The sequence below is a fragment of the Triturus cristatus genome, chromosome 8 (assembly GCF_964204655.1).
Source record: "Triturus cristatus chromosome 8, aTriCri1.1, whole genome shotgun sequence".
Taxonomy (NCBI): domain Eukaryota; kingdom Metazoa; phylum Chordata; class Amphibia; order Caudata; family Salamandridae; genus Triturus; species Triturus cristatus.
In genome coordinates this window covers 1,658,119,813-1,658,138,885 of record NC_140591.1, presented here as the reverse complement: position 1 = coordinate 1,658,138,885, position 19,073 = coordinate 1,658,119,813, and the positions used below count along the sequence as shown (strand labels likewise).

Sequence of the window (19,073 nt, the reverse complement as noted above, 5' to 3'; positions counted from 1 at the left end):
GCAGTTTGGTGCTTACTTTCCCTCCATGTTAAAGAACAGTAGATGTTTCAGCACCCAGGCTAATGTGCTGCATAGCTAAATACATATCAGGTCCCAGAGGCGAGACCGATTGCATTGCAAATGGAGTATATCCGTTCAGTAGTTTTCGAGATATTAAAGGAAAAAAAATCTTTATATATCAGGGAGGGGGGACCTAACTACAAAAGCACAAGCTCGGCGCTAATTGGCTGCCAACACTTCAATGCAGGAAGTGTTGGCAGCCATCATAGTGCAATAATTTTTAGCTCTTGCCTAGCGACGCAGCGCATGCGCTGCCCCTAAACAAACACCACTGTACTGCCTTAAACCCTAAAACACTACCCCCGCACGACCCCCTACACTGCACGAACACCACTGCAATGCCCTAAACCATAACACACTACCCCAGCACGACCCTGACACTGCCTGAACACCACTGCACTGCCCTGAACCCTAAAACACTACTGAACCAGACCCCCTACACTGCCCAAACACCACTGCACTGCCCTAAACCCTGAAACACCACCTCCAGCACGACCCCCTATAATGCCCGAACACCACTTGCACTGCCCTAAACCCTGAAACACCACCCCCAGCATGACCCCCTACACTGCGCGAACACAACTGCACTGCCCTAAACCCTGAAACACCACCCCCAGAACGACACTCTACACTGCTCAAACACCACTGCACTGCCCTAAATCCTGAAACACCAGCCTCAGCATGACCCCCACACTGCCTGAACACCACTGGACTGCCCTAAACCATGAAGCACTACCCCAGCACGACCCCCTACACTGCCCGAACACCACTGCACTGCCCTGGACCCTAAAACACTACTCCAGCATGACACCGTACACTGCCCGAACACCACTGCAATGCCCTAAACCCTGAAACACCACTCCCAGCACGACCCCCTACAATGCCTGAACACCACTGCCCTGTCCTAAACTCTGAAACAACACCCCAGCACGACCCCCCACACTGCCCGAACACCACTGCACTGCCCTAAACCCTAACACACCACCCCCAGAATGACCCCCTACACTGCCCGAACACCACTGCACTGCCCTAAACACTGAAACACTACCCCCAGCACGACCCCCTACACTACCAGAACACAACTGCACTGCCTTAAACCCTGAAACATCACCCCCAGCAAGACCCCCTACACTGCCTGAACACCACTTCCCAAATCGCTGAAACACCACCCCCAGCACGACCCCTTACACTGCCCGAACACCACTGCACTGCCCTAAACCCTGAAATACCAGCCCCAGCACAAACCCCTACACTGCCCGAACACCACTGCACTGCCCTGGACCCTAAAACACTACTCCAGCATGACACCGTACACTGCCCGAACACCACTGCAATGCCCTAAACCCTGAAACACCACCCCCAGCACGACCCCCTACAATGCCTGAACACCACTGCCCTGTCCTAAACTCTGAAACAACACCCCAGCACGACCCCCCACACTGCCCGAACACTACTGCACTGCCCTTAACCCTAACACACCAACCCCAGAATGACCCCCTACACTGCCCGAACATCACTGCACTGCCCTAAACCCTGAAACACCCAACACCTCCGCGGTCTCCACTGGCTTCCAGTCAAAAGAAGAATAACCTTCAAACTCCTTACTCACACATACAAGGCCGTTCACAACACCGGACACACATACCTGAAAAATGCCTCTCCTTCCACGCACCCAAAAGAAACCTCCGATCAGCACAGCTCTCACTGTCCACCATCCCACGTATCAGCAAGACTAGAATGGGAGGCAAGTCCTTTACCTACCTTGCAGCCAAAACCTGGAACATCCTTCCCCTCCACCTCTGACAATCTCCCACATTCTCCCAGTTCAGGAAGGACCTCAAGACGTGGCTTTTCAGTGTCCCCAGCACTCAAGTGAGTCTCTCCCCTGCCCCACAGCTCCTTGAGACCCTCTCAGGTGAGTAGTTGTGCTTTACCAACCCTGATTGGTTGACTGATTGATTGATTGATTGATTGATTGTCAAAGTGTGTGGAATTTGTTTTATTGATCTCAGTGCACAGAGGTGTCACTTATATGGGCTCTACTCACTTACAGTATGGGCAGTATGAGATCACCACTGAGTCACATAGTGCTACCTACTGTCACACAGGGAGCATGGATGAAACAATAAATCTCCCAAATCACTCTGCTGCCTGGAAATATTCTTAAGGTGAAGAATCTATGGTTAGTAGTCCATCAGAAAGATAAACATACACACACTCCATGGATAATATCCAAAAGTTGCCAACTCTTCCTTTTCAAACACTAATATCACCTTACACTTCGCTCTGCAGGTTAAAGCATATACTACACCTTGATGCTAAGCTGTAGAGTGATTTCAAAATATTCAACATCCTGACTTTTTGGGCAAACACAAAAGCCAAATCTGCCCTATTTACACTAACTTGAGAAATCTCTTTGGGTACCTCATCGGACTTGTTAACCAATGTGACAGGTTGGCTGAGGATATAGCTGCAGGATATCTCTGCTCTTATCTATTTTTTATGCACAAACAAAGATACACATCCTGAATCATACCACTGAACATAAATCTATCTTCCTGTTCACACAGTGATCTAGAGTACCACAGTTTGCAGAGAGAGTAGTTGGCTCATTATTCATATTGTGTTGACCACTGCATGGCGCATTCCTGCTGCTGACCACACCAAAAACAGCATATTTTCCACAAATATTCTAGATGCACAATTGACTAGCTAAAGGCATAGGTGCAGCACATCTTCACATGCTAACTTTAGTTAGAGACTTAAAAAGAGAAAGAATCTGTACAGCTGTATAAGCCCAATCACTCTGCTAAGCATGCCTGCACTACACCCACATTGGAGGGAGGGTAGGCATTTACAGAAGGGGTTCTGGCCATGCTTACTAATCCATCTCTCTTCCAGGTGCAGGTGCACCCTTGAGATTGGAGCTGAATATTCGCCCCCACACTGATGGTGGACATTTAATATCTTCTGTGTAAGAAGGGATGACTGGTACCAATGACTGTTGGGCACCTACAATGAAGGACTCATTCAAAAGCTGCATGTTCTTTGTGAGAAAAGTCTTGCTGCCTCAGGTAAAATTAAAATCTGTACGTTTTAAACAAAAATAGGAATTGACCACAGAGAACAGCTGACCGTTGCAGCCCTACAATATTTGTGAGAGCTACAAAATCTAAGGTCACTATTTAATTGATGGTGTGGGTTGGCAATTGCCTACCCTGAACATTTTACCTGAAGGCAAGGTAATATCACCTAATGAAGACATGTGTCACTTAACCACCCATGAAATCTGACAATATGAAGGTTCCCCCAACCTCATCACCCACAGGCAGACACCCCACTCCCTGCCACCATCTATGTTTTGTTCCTTCTCTGCATTGTCATTGAACACAGGTACAGAATGCAAGAAGTGAATGTGTGATTCTGAGGCCTGTGTTTGCTTGGACCCTTCTCAGCTAGATGGTGTAGAAATATGGTAATGAAAGACCATCAGAGGCCAGATGCAGGCAGGGTATTAGCACAACTTTTAAAGAACTCAGTTCTGTGAATAGACAGACAAAGAAGGCTTGAAAAGGGTAAGCAGACAACTGAAAGATGTGAGTGTCCCCTACCTCGTCCTTCACCTATCGTCCCCACGACCTCACACTAGGCACATCTAGAAACACCCTGGTGAAATGTACTAAGCATTGGTTCCCTTACTCTCATCCTACCTGTTTACCTCTTGTAGCATCTGTCCTGATACTCACTTTAGCTTGTTTCTACTTCTACCACTTCTCTAGACTTGGACACCATCTGTCCCCAACTCGCTCTCATCTCCCTGCAAATCTCTAATTTTTAATGGCAACTCTCTATGACCCCCTTCCCTTGCCCAATCTCATTTGTATTGAATACCTCTCTTTTTTTAGGACTTTGCTGCTTGGTTCACTCTTTACACACACGTAATGGAACTAAAGAATTAAAGAGGCACCAGTGGACTGGATGCCCGCACCCACCTGCACTCCTCCATTTGACATGAAACTCATGGCTTTAGCGTTTGTAGCCAGCTCCATGCAGGTGGTGTCTCCCCAGCCCAAGGACTTCCGAGTTAGGAGCTGCTCAGCACGCACTTTATTCTTTCTGCAGCACTCTGAGAAAACACCTAAAATAAGCATAAAGAACATTACACACTGGGAAGGTGGCCAAGCCAGTCCAAATAGCACTGATACCAATGCTAACATTTGGAAATATCATGCACAAGAACTCAAAGATTATAATACTATGATAAAAATGAAACAACAACAATAATCTAGAACAGAAACAGAGACATCCAAAACACCAAAAAGATGTTATGTACATTATGTTATGATATTTGTAAAGCGCTTGGTTACTCCCAAACCAAAGCGTGTCCCCGTGCTAGGAAGTCAAACTGTCAAGTTGCTTTAACCAGCAAGGTTTTTAGTTTTTTTCGAAAGGGCAGTTCTGAGCTTTCCTGCCTCAGGTCAAGTAGAAGGGAGTTCCACAGTGTGGAGGCCAAGAGGCTGAAAGAGGGCCACTCATGTGAGCTCTTTTCACCCTTGCCATAGCTGCCAGCCTGGTTTCAGAAGGTCTGTTAGGTCTGTAGGGCTTAATCAGTGTATGAAGTTAGCCGAGGATTCTTTTCAGAATTTTATGGCAGAAACAAAGGACTTTGAAGAATACTCTTTTATTAATCAGGAGCCAGTTCAGTTTCATGAGCACGGGTCCCAGAGAGGAGTGACTAGGGTTATTCAGGAGCAGCTGGGGTGCTGCTTTTTGTACTCTTTAGAGCATCTTCAGTCTGACTTGAGTGGAAACTAGGTAGAGTATGTTACAGTAATCTAGTCTGGAGACCAATGGTGCTTGGATTACAGTCTTCCTGGCCACTTCTGGAAGGAATCCAATGATCTTGCTTAGCATTTTCAGATTGCCAAAACATTCTCCTGTAAAGTTGGATATCTGGTTGTCAAAAGAGAGACCAGATTCCCATGTTCTTTATTTTTGGATTTGGAGTTGGTACTAGACACAAAGCATTTGGCCACCATGCTGTGGACCAGTTAGATGGCTGTTTCCCCATGATTAGTGCATCAGTTTTCTCTGCATTTAGTCTTAGGCAGCTCTGGTCCATTTATTCTGCCAGGCTAGCCAAGCAGGTTTGAAAGCCAGCTGTGAAGGTCCCATTGTCCTGTGTCAGCGTGATGTTAAGTTGAGTGTCATTGGCGTATTACACTATGTTTACGCCATGACGCGCAACCACGTCAGCGAGGGGACGAATATACAAGCTAAAAAGTGTCTGGCTCATCGTAGATCCTTGTGGGACCACCTGTTGAAGCGTGACAACCTTCAAGGAGCATCACTGTTGGACCACCTGATAAGTGTAATTCTCAAGAAAACAGGTCAGCCACTTTAAGGCAAGGCCTGCGACACCATATGACCATAACCGCTTAACTAAAAGGCCGTGGGACACAGTGTCAAAGGCCTCACTCGATCCAGCATAATCAGTGCTGCCGATTTACCTTCATCCGCAATGAGTCGCAGTGATTCTGACACAAACAACAGTATGAATTCCGTACAATACTGGGGGCAGAACCCTGATTGTGTTTCATGTCGCAAGCCGTTATTCTCAATGTAATTTGTCAGCTGTTGGTTGACGTGTTTTTCTGCTGATTTGGAAAAGAAAGGAAGCAGGGAGATGGGCCTAAAAATGTTTCTGGGTTGCTTGAGTCCAGATTGGGCTTCTTGAGTGGGGGCATCAATATTGCATGTTTCCATTTCCGAGGAAGTTGGCCTATGTTGAAGGACTGGTTAAGAACATCACACAGACTCTGTTAAATGGCTTCCAGTCCTGCTCTAGCATTGTCGGAAGGGCTGGATCGAGTGGGGAGCCTGATTTTACTTTAAGGGTCAACATGGGCAATTCTGATATGGTCATGGTGTTAATCCTGAACAAGACACTGGCGGGGCTAGGTGGCTCAGTCCAGATGACCCGGCTGCTGGAAAACTCTCTGGCTTCTACGGGGAAGGTCTCATATATCTTAGCAATTTTGTTAGAGAAAAAGTGGGCAATTTCATTACATTTCTCAACTGAAGGCACCGTAGCTGGGGAGGCATGTTCCACAAAGGACAAAGATTTCACTATCTGAAACAATTCACAAGATGAGTTTTGTGCTTGCTCAATCTTATGAGCATAAAACTGGCTAGGTACAAGTCTGATCTGCTTGTAATAGAACGTCCGTGCATTATCATAGTTGGTCTTTTTCTTTTCTTTTTATCGTTTTATATAGCGCGAACTAGACCAGAGACATCGGATATCAGAGCGCTTTAAATGAGCACCAGTTTCGTTACAGATGGACACATTCATTTTTGTCAGGTACTGGGAGATTAAGTGATTTGCCCAGAATCACACGATGTTCAGCGTCGTTGCCAAGACTCGAACCCGGTTCCCCACCTTCAAGGTCGACTGCTCTAGCCGTAAGGCCACATCCTGTCTTTGCTATGACATTGTATTCGTCAGTTCTTTTTTAACAAGAGAAGCTCATCATTAAACCACTTTGCAGTTGGTTGGTTTCAAGTGGCTTTGCAGGTAGTTATTGTGGTTATACAGTCTAGTACACTGCTAATCGAGTTGTCAGTGTGTTTGCTGTGTTTTTGTTGTGTCCAGATCATTACTAAGGGTTGGACAGTTTGCTCCCAGAATCGATGTAGAGGACGCTGGAGAAATTCTAGAGCACTTCTGCATTTGTCACTGGTGATGCACTGGGAAAAACATTGCACAAGAGACCCATGTGATACCAGAGTATTAGAGCCAGTTCCAGAAGTGTTTGCAGAGCCATTACTTTTGCACAATCTACTCTGGTTTGGCAAGGGTAGCCCTTGTGTGGGTCTGTACGGGGGTCCTATTTAGCCCATTAGATAATGCTATAGAGCCTGAGGGCAATATGTCTTTTTAGAGGGGCTCCTTGATGTTTTCAAAGATTATGGAGCAGTGTTTATGTGCCGAATGTGGACAAATCTTCAATCTGCACCTATCCCCCATCCTCATGAGGTGTACCCATATCACCTGGCTTGAGGATGGCAATGTCAATTGTGTCCAAGACCGATAGATTACCCATAGATTACCCGTTCTCACCTCCGTCATCCGCCCCAGTGTTTGCAGCGTGCCTTTCACAATGGGCTGCGCACTGGTCTCTCTGACACTGTTGATGGATCCTACATCCTGAAAACCAGGGGTACTCCTACTACTCCATAGTACACAATCAGCACATTCTAAATTTAAATATTTGTTAACACCACGCTCTACAGCCTGAGGTGCTAGATGTTAAATACCCGTGAAGTACATTCTCAGAACAAAACCCAATACATATACACATTGGGTGTAGTGTGCAGCGCCCGCAGTCCACGCATGCTGACTGCATCCTACGTTGTTGTTGGCCCATGCATTTGCTAATTACTGAGGGAGGTCATCTCCAAATAATTCACTGGCAACTGGGACACAGCCACTTCTAGGATGTTGAAGTGTGAAGCACTGAACGTGGTACTGATTGGCGGGTGGTTGTGCCTTTTGTGGTGGCTAGGGCCAATATCCACAGGGCTTGGATGGCTTGGATTGAAAAAGAGGCACCACTAGGTCAGCGTGAGACTGCAGTACAGTAGCATCCTGGGATGTTACCCATGCTGACAGATGCTCAAATACACCACAACCATCTAATTGAGCAACTCCATTGCTTATACTTTAGTACATGATAAGTCTGTGCAACTCCTGGCCTGCCTCCTCAATCGCATGACAACAACCCAGCAGATGACTGTTATGAATCACCAGCACCAGATGCACACTAATCAGGCACCCACCTAGGAATCCTTCAAGTGTTTTATTGTGTCTTATACATTCTCCCATGGTCTGATAGAAAGGTGGATGTTTCCTAATTCCTGACTGGATTGAATCTACCTGTACTTGATCAGTCAGCACATGCAGTGATCAACAACCCGTTGGCTGGGAACAGAGATACACAGAGTGATTATGCACACTACCACGCTGACAACTCATGGGTTGGACAGCCTTCTGTCTAGGCTCAACAAGGCCTATGAGCTTGTACTTTCCCACAGGTGACTGTAGCTCTCTCTCTCCACCTTGAGTGATTGGGAGACAACCACAATCCATGCAGAGGTATTTTTTGTGATCATTGGTAAAACCCAACAGTGACCTCGCCCAACTGATGTCCTACAATCTATTGTCCATACTTGCAAAGGATTTTTCAACCTTAGTATGGTAGTGGCACCTCTCCTGCTGGTACACATATTGCATCTATTGCATGGTGTCCAAAAAGTGTATATCCCTGATAGATCCACAACGCTTAACATTCATAAAGTGCTGTAGCTGGTGCAGGGGAGGTGTCTCTACATAGCATGCTTAGTGCTGAAATTAATGAAGGCATTCTATACCGTTCATGATGCAAACTATCTCATTGTGTAAATCTTAGCAGGGCCATATCCTCATTATGTCCACAGATGGCTTTTTGTATCACTCTCTTAGTTACAGGCCAAGGATGTATTTCACTTTCCAAGATGTTAATGCTCCCCTGCATCTTGTACTTTTGACATCAGCTAGCAGTGGCTGTGCCTCGTGCCCCCTCCAGAGAGTTGGACACCATGCTGAAAGGGTTGATCTGCAATAGTGGCATGATAAGTGTGGCTCTGCGAAGGCTGAGTCTGCCTATGTGAAGGCTGTCCAGGTGCTGCATTTTTTATGGAATGTTATGTGTCAGGAGCGCTGCAATGGCTGTTATGATGTTTGGCCGGGAGGCAGTTGTACGTAGTGGGCATGTTTCCAACATGCAGGGCACAAGAGATGGCAGGATCAATGTTGCTCCCCTATAGAGCTGACAGCATGGTGAAAGTGGGTTATTTGAGCTAAAAGGGCCTGTGGCTACAGAGAGATATTATCGCGTACTCTCTGGCTGTTATTCTACACTTCCTAGCACTTATTCATTGAAGCATTGTTGGGAAGGACTGATACCACATTACCTTTGGCTAGTTGCAGGAAGATCCTGACATTCCAGGGGGCCATTTCTTGGAACATGGCACACTGATAGGTGAGATGGGAAGCCTGCGGAGAGTCATAGACACTGAATCGGTGCACCACCCCCTAAACCACGCCCTGCATGTCATGGGTGGAGGAAAGAGACTGGTGACCTTATTTGTTGATGTGTTTGCACACATGAAGAATGGCCCACTGTCACCTGGTCGCTGGCTATGAGATACTGATATTGGGCGAGCCCTGGGAATGCACTAGGCAGTACCTGGGTACAGTACCTCATGATACCAAACTCCAGTCCATTCAATTTGACATCTAGCACAGGGCATGTCTCTCCTCAGCTGTCTGACCCCGAAAGTGTGTGTCCTGACATCTGTGCACATGATGTAATGCACCTAATTTGAATTTCATACATATGTTCTATGCATGTACTTGACACAGTAAGGGGTTGGGTCAATCTCCTTCCATTGGAGAGGATACAAAGAGGGATATTGTTGCAGATGAGGTTTTAAAGGTATCCAGTGAAAGGATGGATTTGTAAATGCTCATCACAATCCAGGACATTTGCATGCATGGATAGGCCGCTGCAGTCCCAACACTGCAACACTTGGCAATACGCTAATTGGGTAGGGCTGAGGCTACTGCGCAGCGCAGGGAGTGAGTCATGTGCCTTCACAGGATCACAATAGCTAAGCTGTAGGACAACTTGTTTTAGGACTTACAGGATGCACAGGAAGAGCCACTCGATGGGTGCAGGACTTTGAAGGGTCAGGCTCACAGACACGTGGTCATGGACCTATCGGAGGTGGTCCTGACATGGCTAGATGAGGCAGCTGCTCCGTCATTTGAGGCAGACAGGCTGCCTGACATCTTTTCCTTCACTCACTTGGAGGGGGGTCTCTCAGAATCTACAGGTGCTACAATGTCAACTTTTAACAATGGCTATTGTAGTAGAGGCCACAGTCTGACCCCCTCACGTCTGGACTGTGAGGTATGTGGGATGCTGACGTTTGAAATGCACATGATCCCTCTGTGCTCATCTATCTTGTTATGGTTTTTGTGTTTTTGAAATTGTTCAGTATTGTACCATATGCTCCTGTTGTGGTATAATTGACTCAATGATGAATGTTTGTTATGCCCAGCTGACCGGATCTACATTGCCTGCTTAACGAAAGATGATTCACATCCATCCCAATTTGTGTCCAAGACATGATAATGAGCTGATAGTGAGGGGTTTGTTTGGATGTTGAAATGTCCTGTGCAGGTCCATGCATTGAGCCATATGCCAGTAAACGCAATTCCCTGCCTCTTTCTTTTGTATGTAAGAAATTTTCTTCGTTTTGAGATGTGTGTCTTTCTTCCCCAAGGTTTGGTTTCAGGAACCATCCTTTATATCCTTGCATATTGGAAGCCAACCCCGTGTGTACTCTTATTACTTTAGATCTTTTTGAGTACTGTGACATTTTGATACCATGTCTTGACTGTACAGGTAGGCATCTTGGCTCATGCCCCGCTGTCTGGCCTCAGTGAACAGTGGTGGAGATCTGCCACAAATCCACCAGGGACGTGTAAACCGGGCCTGACAAAGCATAGGGGGCCCCAAGATAGTTGTGGACAAATGTATTTGAGTGAGGTGTGCGTGCAAGCAGACCTGAGTTCATGCTAGGGATTGTATGGAAGGGATTAATTTATCGGAGTCCTGCTCTGGATATGTGCTGGATCCTTCAAATGTTGTTATTACTGACACATCCAACATCCCATGCTGGTTGTGACTCCCTATAGTGACCTGGCTACCTGCCTTGCTGTGAGGCTGAGATAATGGAGAGCGGAGGCTTTGGTGGATGCATGCTCCGACACTGCTGTACTCATCAGGACACAGGATGAGGGACTGTGCAATTGGACTAATGGAGGAGTGGCATGCCAGGTTGGACTGTAGCAGTCAGTTTGTGTTTATAGTCATGTATTGATCTGTCAACGATTGGTACTTCACGTTAAGTTCAATGTGTATGCCAGAGGGAAGCCAGGAGGGAAACCATCAGAAGTTGTGGTGGCACTGGGATATTATGTTAGTATCTGGAGGGGACGGGCTAATTTGTTAATTTGCGGCGATTTCAACTGCTCCTATGAGCCTCTGGACCAAACCGATCTAGAGCTCACGGAGGTAGAGGATATCTGTTGGCAAATCCCCACCCTCAGTTTAACCCCTATCAAACGGTGGACCCAGGCAGCCCTACAACTTAAGACCTTCAGTTTAGAACATGGGCTGAGAGCAGTGAACGGCAGGACACGAGGAGATAAGCAGGGTAATCCAACCTTCAATAATGGACTGAGCACTAGTAGAATTGACTACATTTTGGTCAATCTCGAATTTTGGTCTGCTATACACGATATGATAGTAATACAGCGTATCGAAAGTGACCATAATCCTCTCAGTCTTGAGTTGCAGCTGCATAAAGGGCTGAGATCAACACAAGATGATCTCATAGATGATATCATCATGACAAATGACACTCGGCGGGTTAGATGGGCCGAGTGTCTGGGTAAGCCCGAATCCATTAACAAAATGAATGATATGGTAAAAGAAGCAACAACTGAAATGCTGGGGCAGTCGGATTATGAGGATTGCTGCAGTAGGGTAGTCCATATTCACTCGACCCTTTTTCTTAAACTTAGTAAATTTTTTAGTATTTCTAGGAAAAGGCACCCTGGTAAGGGGAAAAGAAAACAGGAATCATGGTATGATAAAAATTGTAGGATTGCATACAAATCTTTAGCTGATGCAGTGCGATCCACCGATAGGGAAGCTATACGGGCGGCAAGGAATCATTACAAAAAGACACAAATAGTGGCGAAAAAAACGTGGGACACCAAATACTGGGAGGAGTTACTGGCAGCCAGTAAGTCCAGAGACTCGACGGACTTCTGGCATCTTGTGAGGTGGGGCATGGGGAACCAAAAACCAGCCCCGGTTAATCATGTCCCGCCAGAACTTTGGGTCAAGTACTTCAAGTCCCAGTTTGCTATTACAAATAATGTCCCACTATCCGCCCCAGCCTCTCTTAGTCCTCCTCTACCAGAAACTACGCTAGTGTTCACCAAAAAAGATGTTGAATGCGCCCTTAATCTAATTCCTAAGGGCAGGGCCCCGGGCCTAGACAAAATTCCTGCAGATCTGTTCTTGCATAGCAGATCAGTCTGGGTCATTTACATTGAACTACTGGCGAACACTTTGGCCAAAGGCACTACTGTGCCGGATATATGGCGGGGAGCAGAAATCATACCAATCTTTAAGAAGGGTGACCGAGCTGACCCGGGAAACTACAGGCCAATTATCCTAATAGCCTGCATCCAGAAGGTTGTGGCTAGAATGGTACTTCTCAGGGTCCAGACCTGGATTGAGGAATCGGGAGTCATGTCCACTTTACAGGCTGGCTTCCGACCCCTCACCAGCACGGTGGACCAAGTTTTTAGATTTTCCACAATATATTGGAAATGGGTGGTTTTGGGGGGTGGCACACTATATGCAGCCTTTGTTGATTTAAAGGCTGCATTTGACTTAGTCCCGAGAGATAGGCTGTGGAGAGTGCTTCATGAGCAGGGTATCCCACCTGAATTACTTGCGATTTTGATTAAATTACATGAAAACAACTATGCGCAGGTCAGATGGGGTAACCAGAGTCAGGTGACTGCCAGCTTCCCAACGGAAAGGGGTGTCCGGCAAGGATGCGTGCTGGCACCCACACTATTCACACTATATATAAATAGAGTTACAGATTATTATAGGGACTCTAATACCGATGCACCCAAACAGAATGGCATCCCTGTCCCCCTTTTAATGTTTGCCGATGATACCCTCCTATTATCAAAGACTCAGGAAGGGTTACAGAAGGCAATAGACTGCTTTGAAAAATTTTGTAACGACTATGGCCTTTCTGTTAATGTTTCTAAAACTAAATTTATGACGATGCACAGGCATAGGAACATTAGGGGCAGAGTCTTTATGAATGGGGAACTATTAGAACAGACTGATAGTTTCAATTACCTGGGTATCACATTGGGCTCCAGGTTACAGTGGAAGCCACATGTGGCCCATCTAATTTCTAAGCACGCGCAACTATCTGGTGCTCTTCTAAGAGAATTCAAGTTGTCAGCCACTAAACCCATAGCCCCAGTACTAAAAATCTACGACTCAAGAGTAAGATCTTCCATGCTATATGGAGCAGAATTGTGGGGGTCGTCTGAAATAGCAGGCTTACAAAAAGCACATAATAGATTTCTTCGCTGCATAACAGGCCTCCCACAATCTACACCACTTATACCCCTGCGCATGGATTTGGGGTGTCAGAGTCTAGAAAATATATGTAGATTTAGACCAGTTGCCTACTGGAGAAGACTGTGGGTAACCCCCGAACTGAATCACTATGCGTTAGCACTTTTGGAAACGCGTAACATGGATTCTGGGGGCAAAATTCCAGGTTTAGAAAGGTAAAAATTCTCTTAAAGTCCCTAGGAATGGGGGATCTTTGGGATAATCCACAGGGGACTTTATTTCCTACTAAATTACAGTTAAAAGAGGCTTACTGGTCACTCATATCCCAGCAGGAGTTCCAGTCACACAGTGATCCATCATATACTAAGGTCTTTTTGGAGCTGAAACACACTACTGGGTATGAGATGTACTGGGATTTGATTACACTGCCTCTTGATAGGAAATTATACCACCAGTTCAGGGTAGGTACCCTCCCATTGAACACAGTCACCTGTAACTGGGCATCTAGTAAAAATGACCAAATGTGCCCTTTTTGCAAAATTTACCCTGAAACTATAGCACATATCTTGTTTACCTGCCCAGAATATAAGGTCCCCCGCCTAAAATGGATAAGAGCAGTCTGTATTCAAAAGGGTATTAGGACGGGGATCTCTGCATTGAGAATATTTCAAACTGACTGTTCTGAAATAATAGTGATAGCTTTAGCTAAATTCCTGAAACGGATGTGGTTAATAAGAGTTGGGAAACTGAAAGCCCTCCAGCCGCCCTAAAATAATCTTAGTACAAATGTGGAATTTTTTTTTTTATATTCTTCTTAGCGTGCTTTTATGAAAGACAGATATTTATTTTTTTACTTGGCCGAGTAGGAATGCCACACATGTAGTAAACTTAAATCCTGCTGTTTCTAGTTTTAGTATCATGAATTATGTATATAATCTAAATGTGTAGCCTGAACTGGAAACACTTGATGACGATCTGTTTTTAAATATTGTTTTTGTAATGATGATGAGATTTGTTTTTAATTTGTCTTTTATGACAACAAGTCGAAATAAAGACTGTTTGAGAGTTAAGTACAATGTGAGATTGTAAACTAGCTAGGCCTAGCCTTTCCATCCAATTGTGTGGATGTTTTGTATTGTTACTTGGTAGATCAGCCAATAGTTCACATCATTTTAATGTGGGATTTATACATGTTGGGCAATTTTAAGATACACAGACTACATAAGGTGCTTCTTGCAATTGTGTTTGAAAAATGGCAAGGTAATTATGTTAAATTATGTGACTTCCTGCAATGTGACTTCCTATGACATGCGATCTTGTGGTATTTATATGCATTTCTGATATTCAGGCTCTGCCCATGCAAATGATGAATCTAGGAGCTGCCCTGGTGCCAGTGCATATGTTTCTGCAGACATACTTTTGTGAGTGCATTGATGTTCTGTTGCCATGTAATATTGCTTTTAGGGCTGTGGTGTGCACACCCATACATACATATATATAGCTATGGGCGTTCCCGTCCAAACTTAAAAATTGTGTTTCTCCCAGTATTTGCTGGTCAAACTGTAGATACCTGAAGATGACATTCCCTCATTAACCATACTCAACATGCTACTGGATGGTTTCTACTCTATCAACTTTCGTTTGGTATCTTTGTTAATATGTAGGGGTAGATGTCTTACTTAGCTGCAGCGGCGTCCACGTGGGTACAGATTGTAATATTCTTTGTTGATGTATAGTAGAGGAATGACATGCATGATGGACTCCATAGCTGCACAGCTTGGGTCACAGGAAGAGTGTTATGATGAAATTCAGAGTTAATATGCTCCCCTTCCGCCTGCTCTGACGAGGTGGTTAGTCCGACAGATTTGGTGCGCCAAAAATACACATCATAAAGGGGCAAGCGGTTACAGGGTCGGAAGTCGTTCCGAGCGACTCCTTTGCGGTTAGGACTGACAGTTGGAATCGGAGGAACTGAGTCAGTCAGCAAGCAATGGGTTTTGGGCACCAAGATGCAGCGATAGGAGCAACCACTTCCAAAGCTAGTTCGGTCAGGCCGACCGTCTCTGACAGGAACGCTGAGTCACTTCAGACAGCAATCGTAATCGGCCCCTTAGGATCTATGGCATTACAGTATACACAAGCATGGACAAAACAAGTGAGCATGGTATCTATTTTCAGATGAAAATTTCAATTTCTCACTTCATGCATAAGAGAAAACAATATAATACTCAGGACCTGATGCCCGCTCTTCAAACCGATCCGCCAAGGCTTTCATTGCTGTTTTATTGTTGGTGTCCTTTTCCTCCTTGGAGAGAGTTCTCAGGATCTTGCTGCATGCTAATGCCCCCACAATGCAGTCCTGGCACTGCAACATAGCAAACAAACAAAACATAAGTTTACAATACATTTTTTGTCACAATCGCTTCTCGTTGAGATTAACAGTACCGTCAAATTGGAAGCATACTAATTTAAAAATTTGACAATAGAACACAAATTGTGAGAATAACAGAAGGGGCATAGCTTAACCATGATGTAGTCATGCTGGAGGCAGAAAAGGTAATCAGCCACAGTTGAATGGTATGAAGGCTCCCAATCATTGTCCAAAGTCATGTTATGAGCACATACTGTTATCTGACACATTGGGCTTGAATGAAGGCTTTCAAACATGATGCAAAGTCATGCTAGAGGCCCATACCTTGATCTGACACATTGTCACTAGTCCATCACGGATTGTAAATGGCTCCACTGGCTTGCCGGGCTATCTACCGTTCTTACTATATGCAGTTTGCACTAATTTTCCGGTGCAGATCAAGCTCCCGGCCCTAAATCACAGTGCAGGCAGTGCAACATGCCTATTTTTGCCCGTTCACTGAATTCAGCAGAATCTTGTGGATTTTTTGCAACTTCACAGAATTCTGTGGTGTGAAACCCTGCGAGTTCTGCCCACAACCAATTTTATTTTTTGTAAATGTGGGAGGGACAAGAAGCAATGGCTGGAAAATGGGGAATAAGTACTACAAAATGGGAGAGGAGTAATGAAGGGTTAATGGAGGAACCAAAACCCACCTACAAAAGAGTAAGCCCTTACTATTCATAAAGCGCACTACTATATAAACTGTTATGCTCTGTTATGCTATGCTTACTATCACCTGGGAGGGTATCATGGTGCTGAGCAGGTGTACGTTTAGACACACTTAGGGCTTAATGAGACTACTCGAAAAGCCAGGTCTTCCACTTCTTTCAGAATTCAAGAAGTGATGAGGAGGCTCTCATGAGTAGCAGGAGGTCAGTTCAGGCTTTCAGGAGTGATGTAGAAGAAGGCTTCAACAGTCAAAAAGATCCCCAAACAGTTGTAATTGTACTCCAATGTAGACATGGTGTAATCCACCACCGCACATGTCCAACCACTGATACAGCAAAACACTCCCAGAGAATATAATTGAGGCAGGTGTTTGAAATGCCACCCCATTGAAATAATTGTAAAATAAATTAATTCATTTGAATGTTAAAAAAAAGACACATTTTATTTAATATTAAAAAAATATATCATTTTATTTTAAAATATAATGTTTTTAATTTAAAAACTGCCATATTTAATATTCAAATAATTCTATACAAAACATTTATTCATTTTTGCAACAGCTTGGGTTTTTATGAATCATTACTGTGAGGCAAGGGGTGCCCTGCTGGAGGTCTCACAGTTTGGGTCAACACTACCCTTAATTGCAGTATTACAAGGCTTTCTTTAAACTCGCCTGGCGTTGTTTTTTTGCCTGGGGGTTTGGCCGTCGCTGCTGGAGACTTCAATGTCACATTTGAACTGTTTGTTAATTATGATGTGGGCATCACTCAACAGGAAGCCCATGCTTGGGGAATACTGCACCTAGAGGCGGTCCACCCAGGCTATTCACCTCTTTGGGTTTACTTTTGATCGTGGCCTTAGAGCCTGTCATGGCCGAACGTTAGTGTCTTAATAAATCCAGTAGAATTGATTATATTTTGCTTTCCTTACACTTATTGCAATACATGGTAGATATGAAGATCATCCCCAGAAACAATAGTGACCATAATGTGCTCCAAAGGACAATGAAAGGACGCTTGTTAAAGAAGACTAATTTCCAGTATTCTGGTAATCAGAGGGAACCTTGCCTTACTAACAATAAACAGTCTATAGATTAGCCCCTTGTTTCTGGTGATCGCAATAGCATGGCCCAAATATATAGCAAAGTTGCTGGCTCAATCAAACTGATGTCAAGTATTGAATTGGATAGGGATGGTGTAATCTGGTGTCTCAATTAGAATGATAATCAATTGTTTCCAGATAGGTGAATTTTTCTTAGATTAAGACGACTCAAATCTCGTTATATAATTGATTTGTTGTTGTTGTTGTTGTAGTAACTTTATTCGATATGAAAAGATATCATAAAAGTATAGTACAGTGCATAAAAACAATTTAAAACCCACTACAACAATAGCTTCATTCTTTGTACAGATAAAACAGTAAAAAGAAATATATATATGTGTATATATTTACAACATTTTTCCACTCCTCCATTGCATGGTGAGAATAAGCAATAGTGTTCGTGCAGGGTCAAGAAGGTAGATGATTACACTTGTGGTTGATACGCCTTAAGGAGCTTGCGTCTTATCTTCCAGGCCCAGCCCAGGTATTTGGCAGTCCCACAGATAACACTGGGGACTGATGTTTCACAGGTCAGGATACGCAGTGCCATCCTGGACGACCTGGTGCCCAGATTAATGCAAACCGGTTTCAGCCATCTTGATCTTGGCTGCCTGTATGCCTGACAAGCAAACATAAAATGGCCAATGGACTCTGTGGGCGAGGCACAGCCTGGGCAGCCTTTGGGGGTCTCAGTTAACTTACTCCAACCAGACTGAAACTCATGAAGTGGGAGGGTACCATATCTCATTTTTAGGTATAGTAACCTGTCTCCAGGAGATTCAATCAGGTCCATAAGGGGTTCCATACTGGGAACAGGTTTCACGTCTAGAAAATTCTCAGTTAGGACACCCCTCTGATTTCTTAGAGTATTGGTCATGACCCATTCTCAATAGATCTTTTTTATCGTTGATTTTGGTGGGGGAAACTGACTCTCCCAGGCCTCTTCCAGGCCTATCATCTGCAACAGTTTTTTCAGATTCCGCACCCAAGGAATCTTGTACTCTGCTCCAAGTTTTAACAGCTCGTCCAGGGCAGAAGCATAATGATGAAGTGCAGGGGACCTTCTAAGCCTAGTCCAATATAATATCGGGCGCAACCTAGCCACATTGCTGATGTTATGTCTACCCAAATCACTGCGAAGCGGAACTAGCGGGGTAGACAGAGGAAGCGAGACTAGGTCCCTAAAGAACTTATTCTCAGATTTAAGCAGCTCTGTTAGATTGTCGAATCCCCACAATTCCGCCCCGTAGAGGGCTGCTGACATGGCCTTCCCCTCATAGACCTTGACTGCCGCAGCTATTGGCCTGCTATATTTGAGCCTCTGATGTTTCGCTATTGCCCCTGAGGCTTTTTTATGGACAAGGAGCATTTTGGACAAGTGGGGAGCCCATTTAAGCTTATTATTGACCCTCACTCCCAGATAATCAAAAGCCTCCACTAGCTCTAGTGTAGTGTTGTTTAACTTGATGTTGTTCCTAAAGCTTTTTGAGGGTGACAGCGTCATCAGCTTGGTTTTTGTTGTATTTATTTTCAAG

At 44.8% G+C, this 19,073-nt stretch overlaps 1 protein-coding gene across 1 annotated transcript in view; it reads right to left on the bottom strand.

Annotated features, from left to right (window-relative positions):
• Positions 1-19,073, bottom strand: part of LOC146808503 (transient receptor potential cation channel subfamily M member 2-like) — a 637,932-nt gene that overhangs the window by 509,060 nt on the left and 109,799 nt on the right. Inside the window, exons 4-5 of the mRNA XM_085623963.1 lie at positions 15,591-15,720; positions 4,053-4,198 (exon numbers count right to left, since the gene is read on the bottom strand). Coding sequence (XP_085480089.1) covers positions 4,053-4,198; positions 15,591-15,720 — 276 coding nt within the window. The remainder of the gene's footprint in view (positions 1-4,052; positions 4,199-15,590; positions 15,721-19,073) is intronic.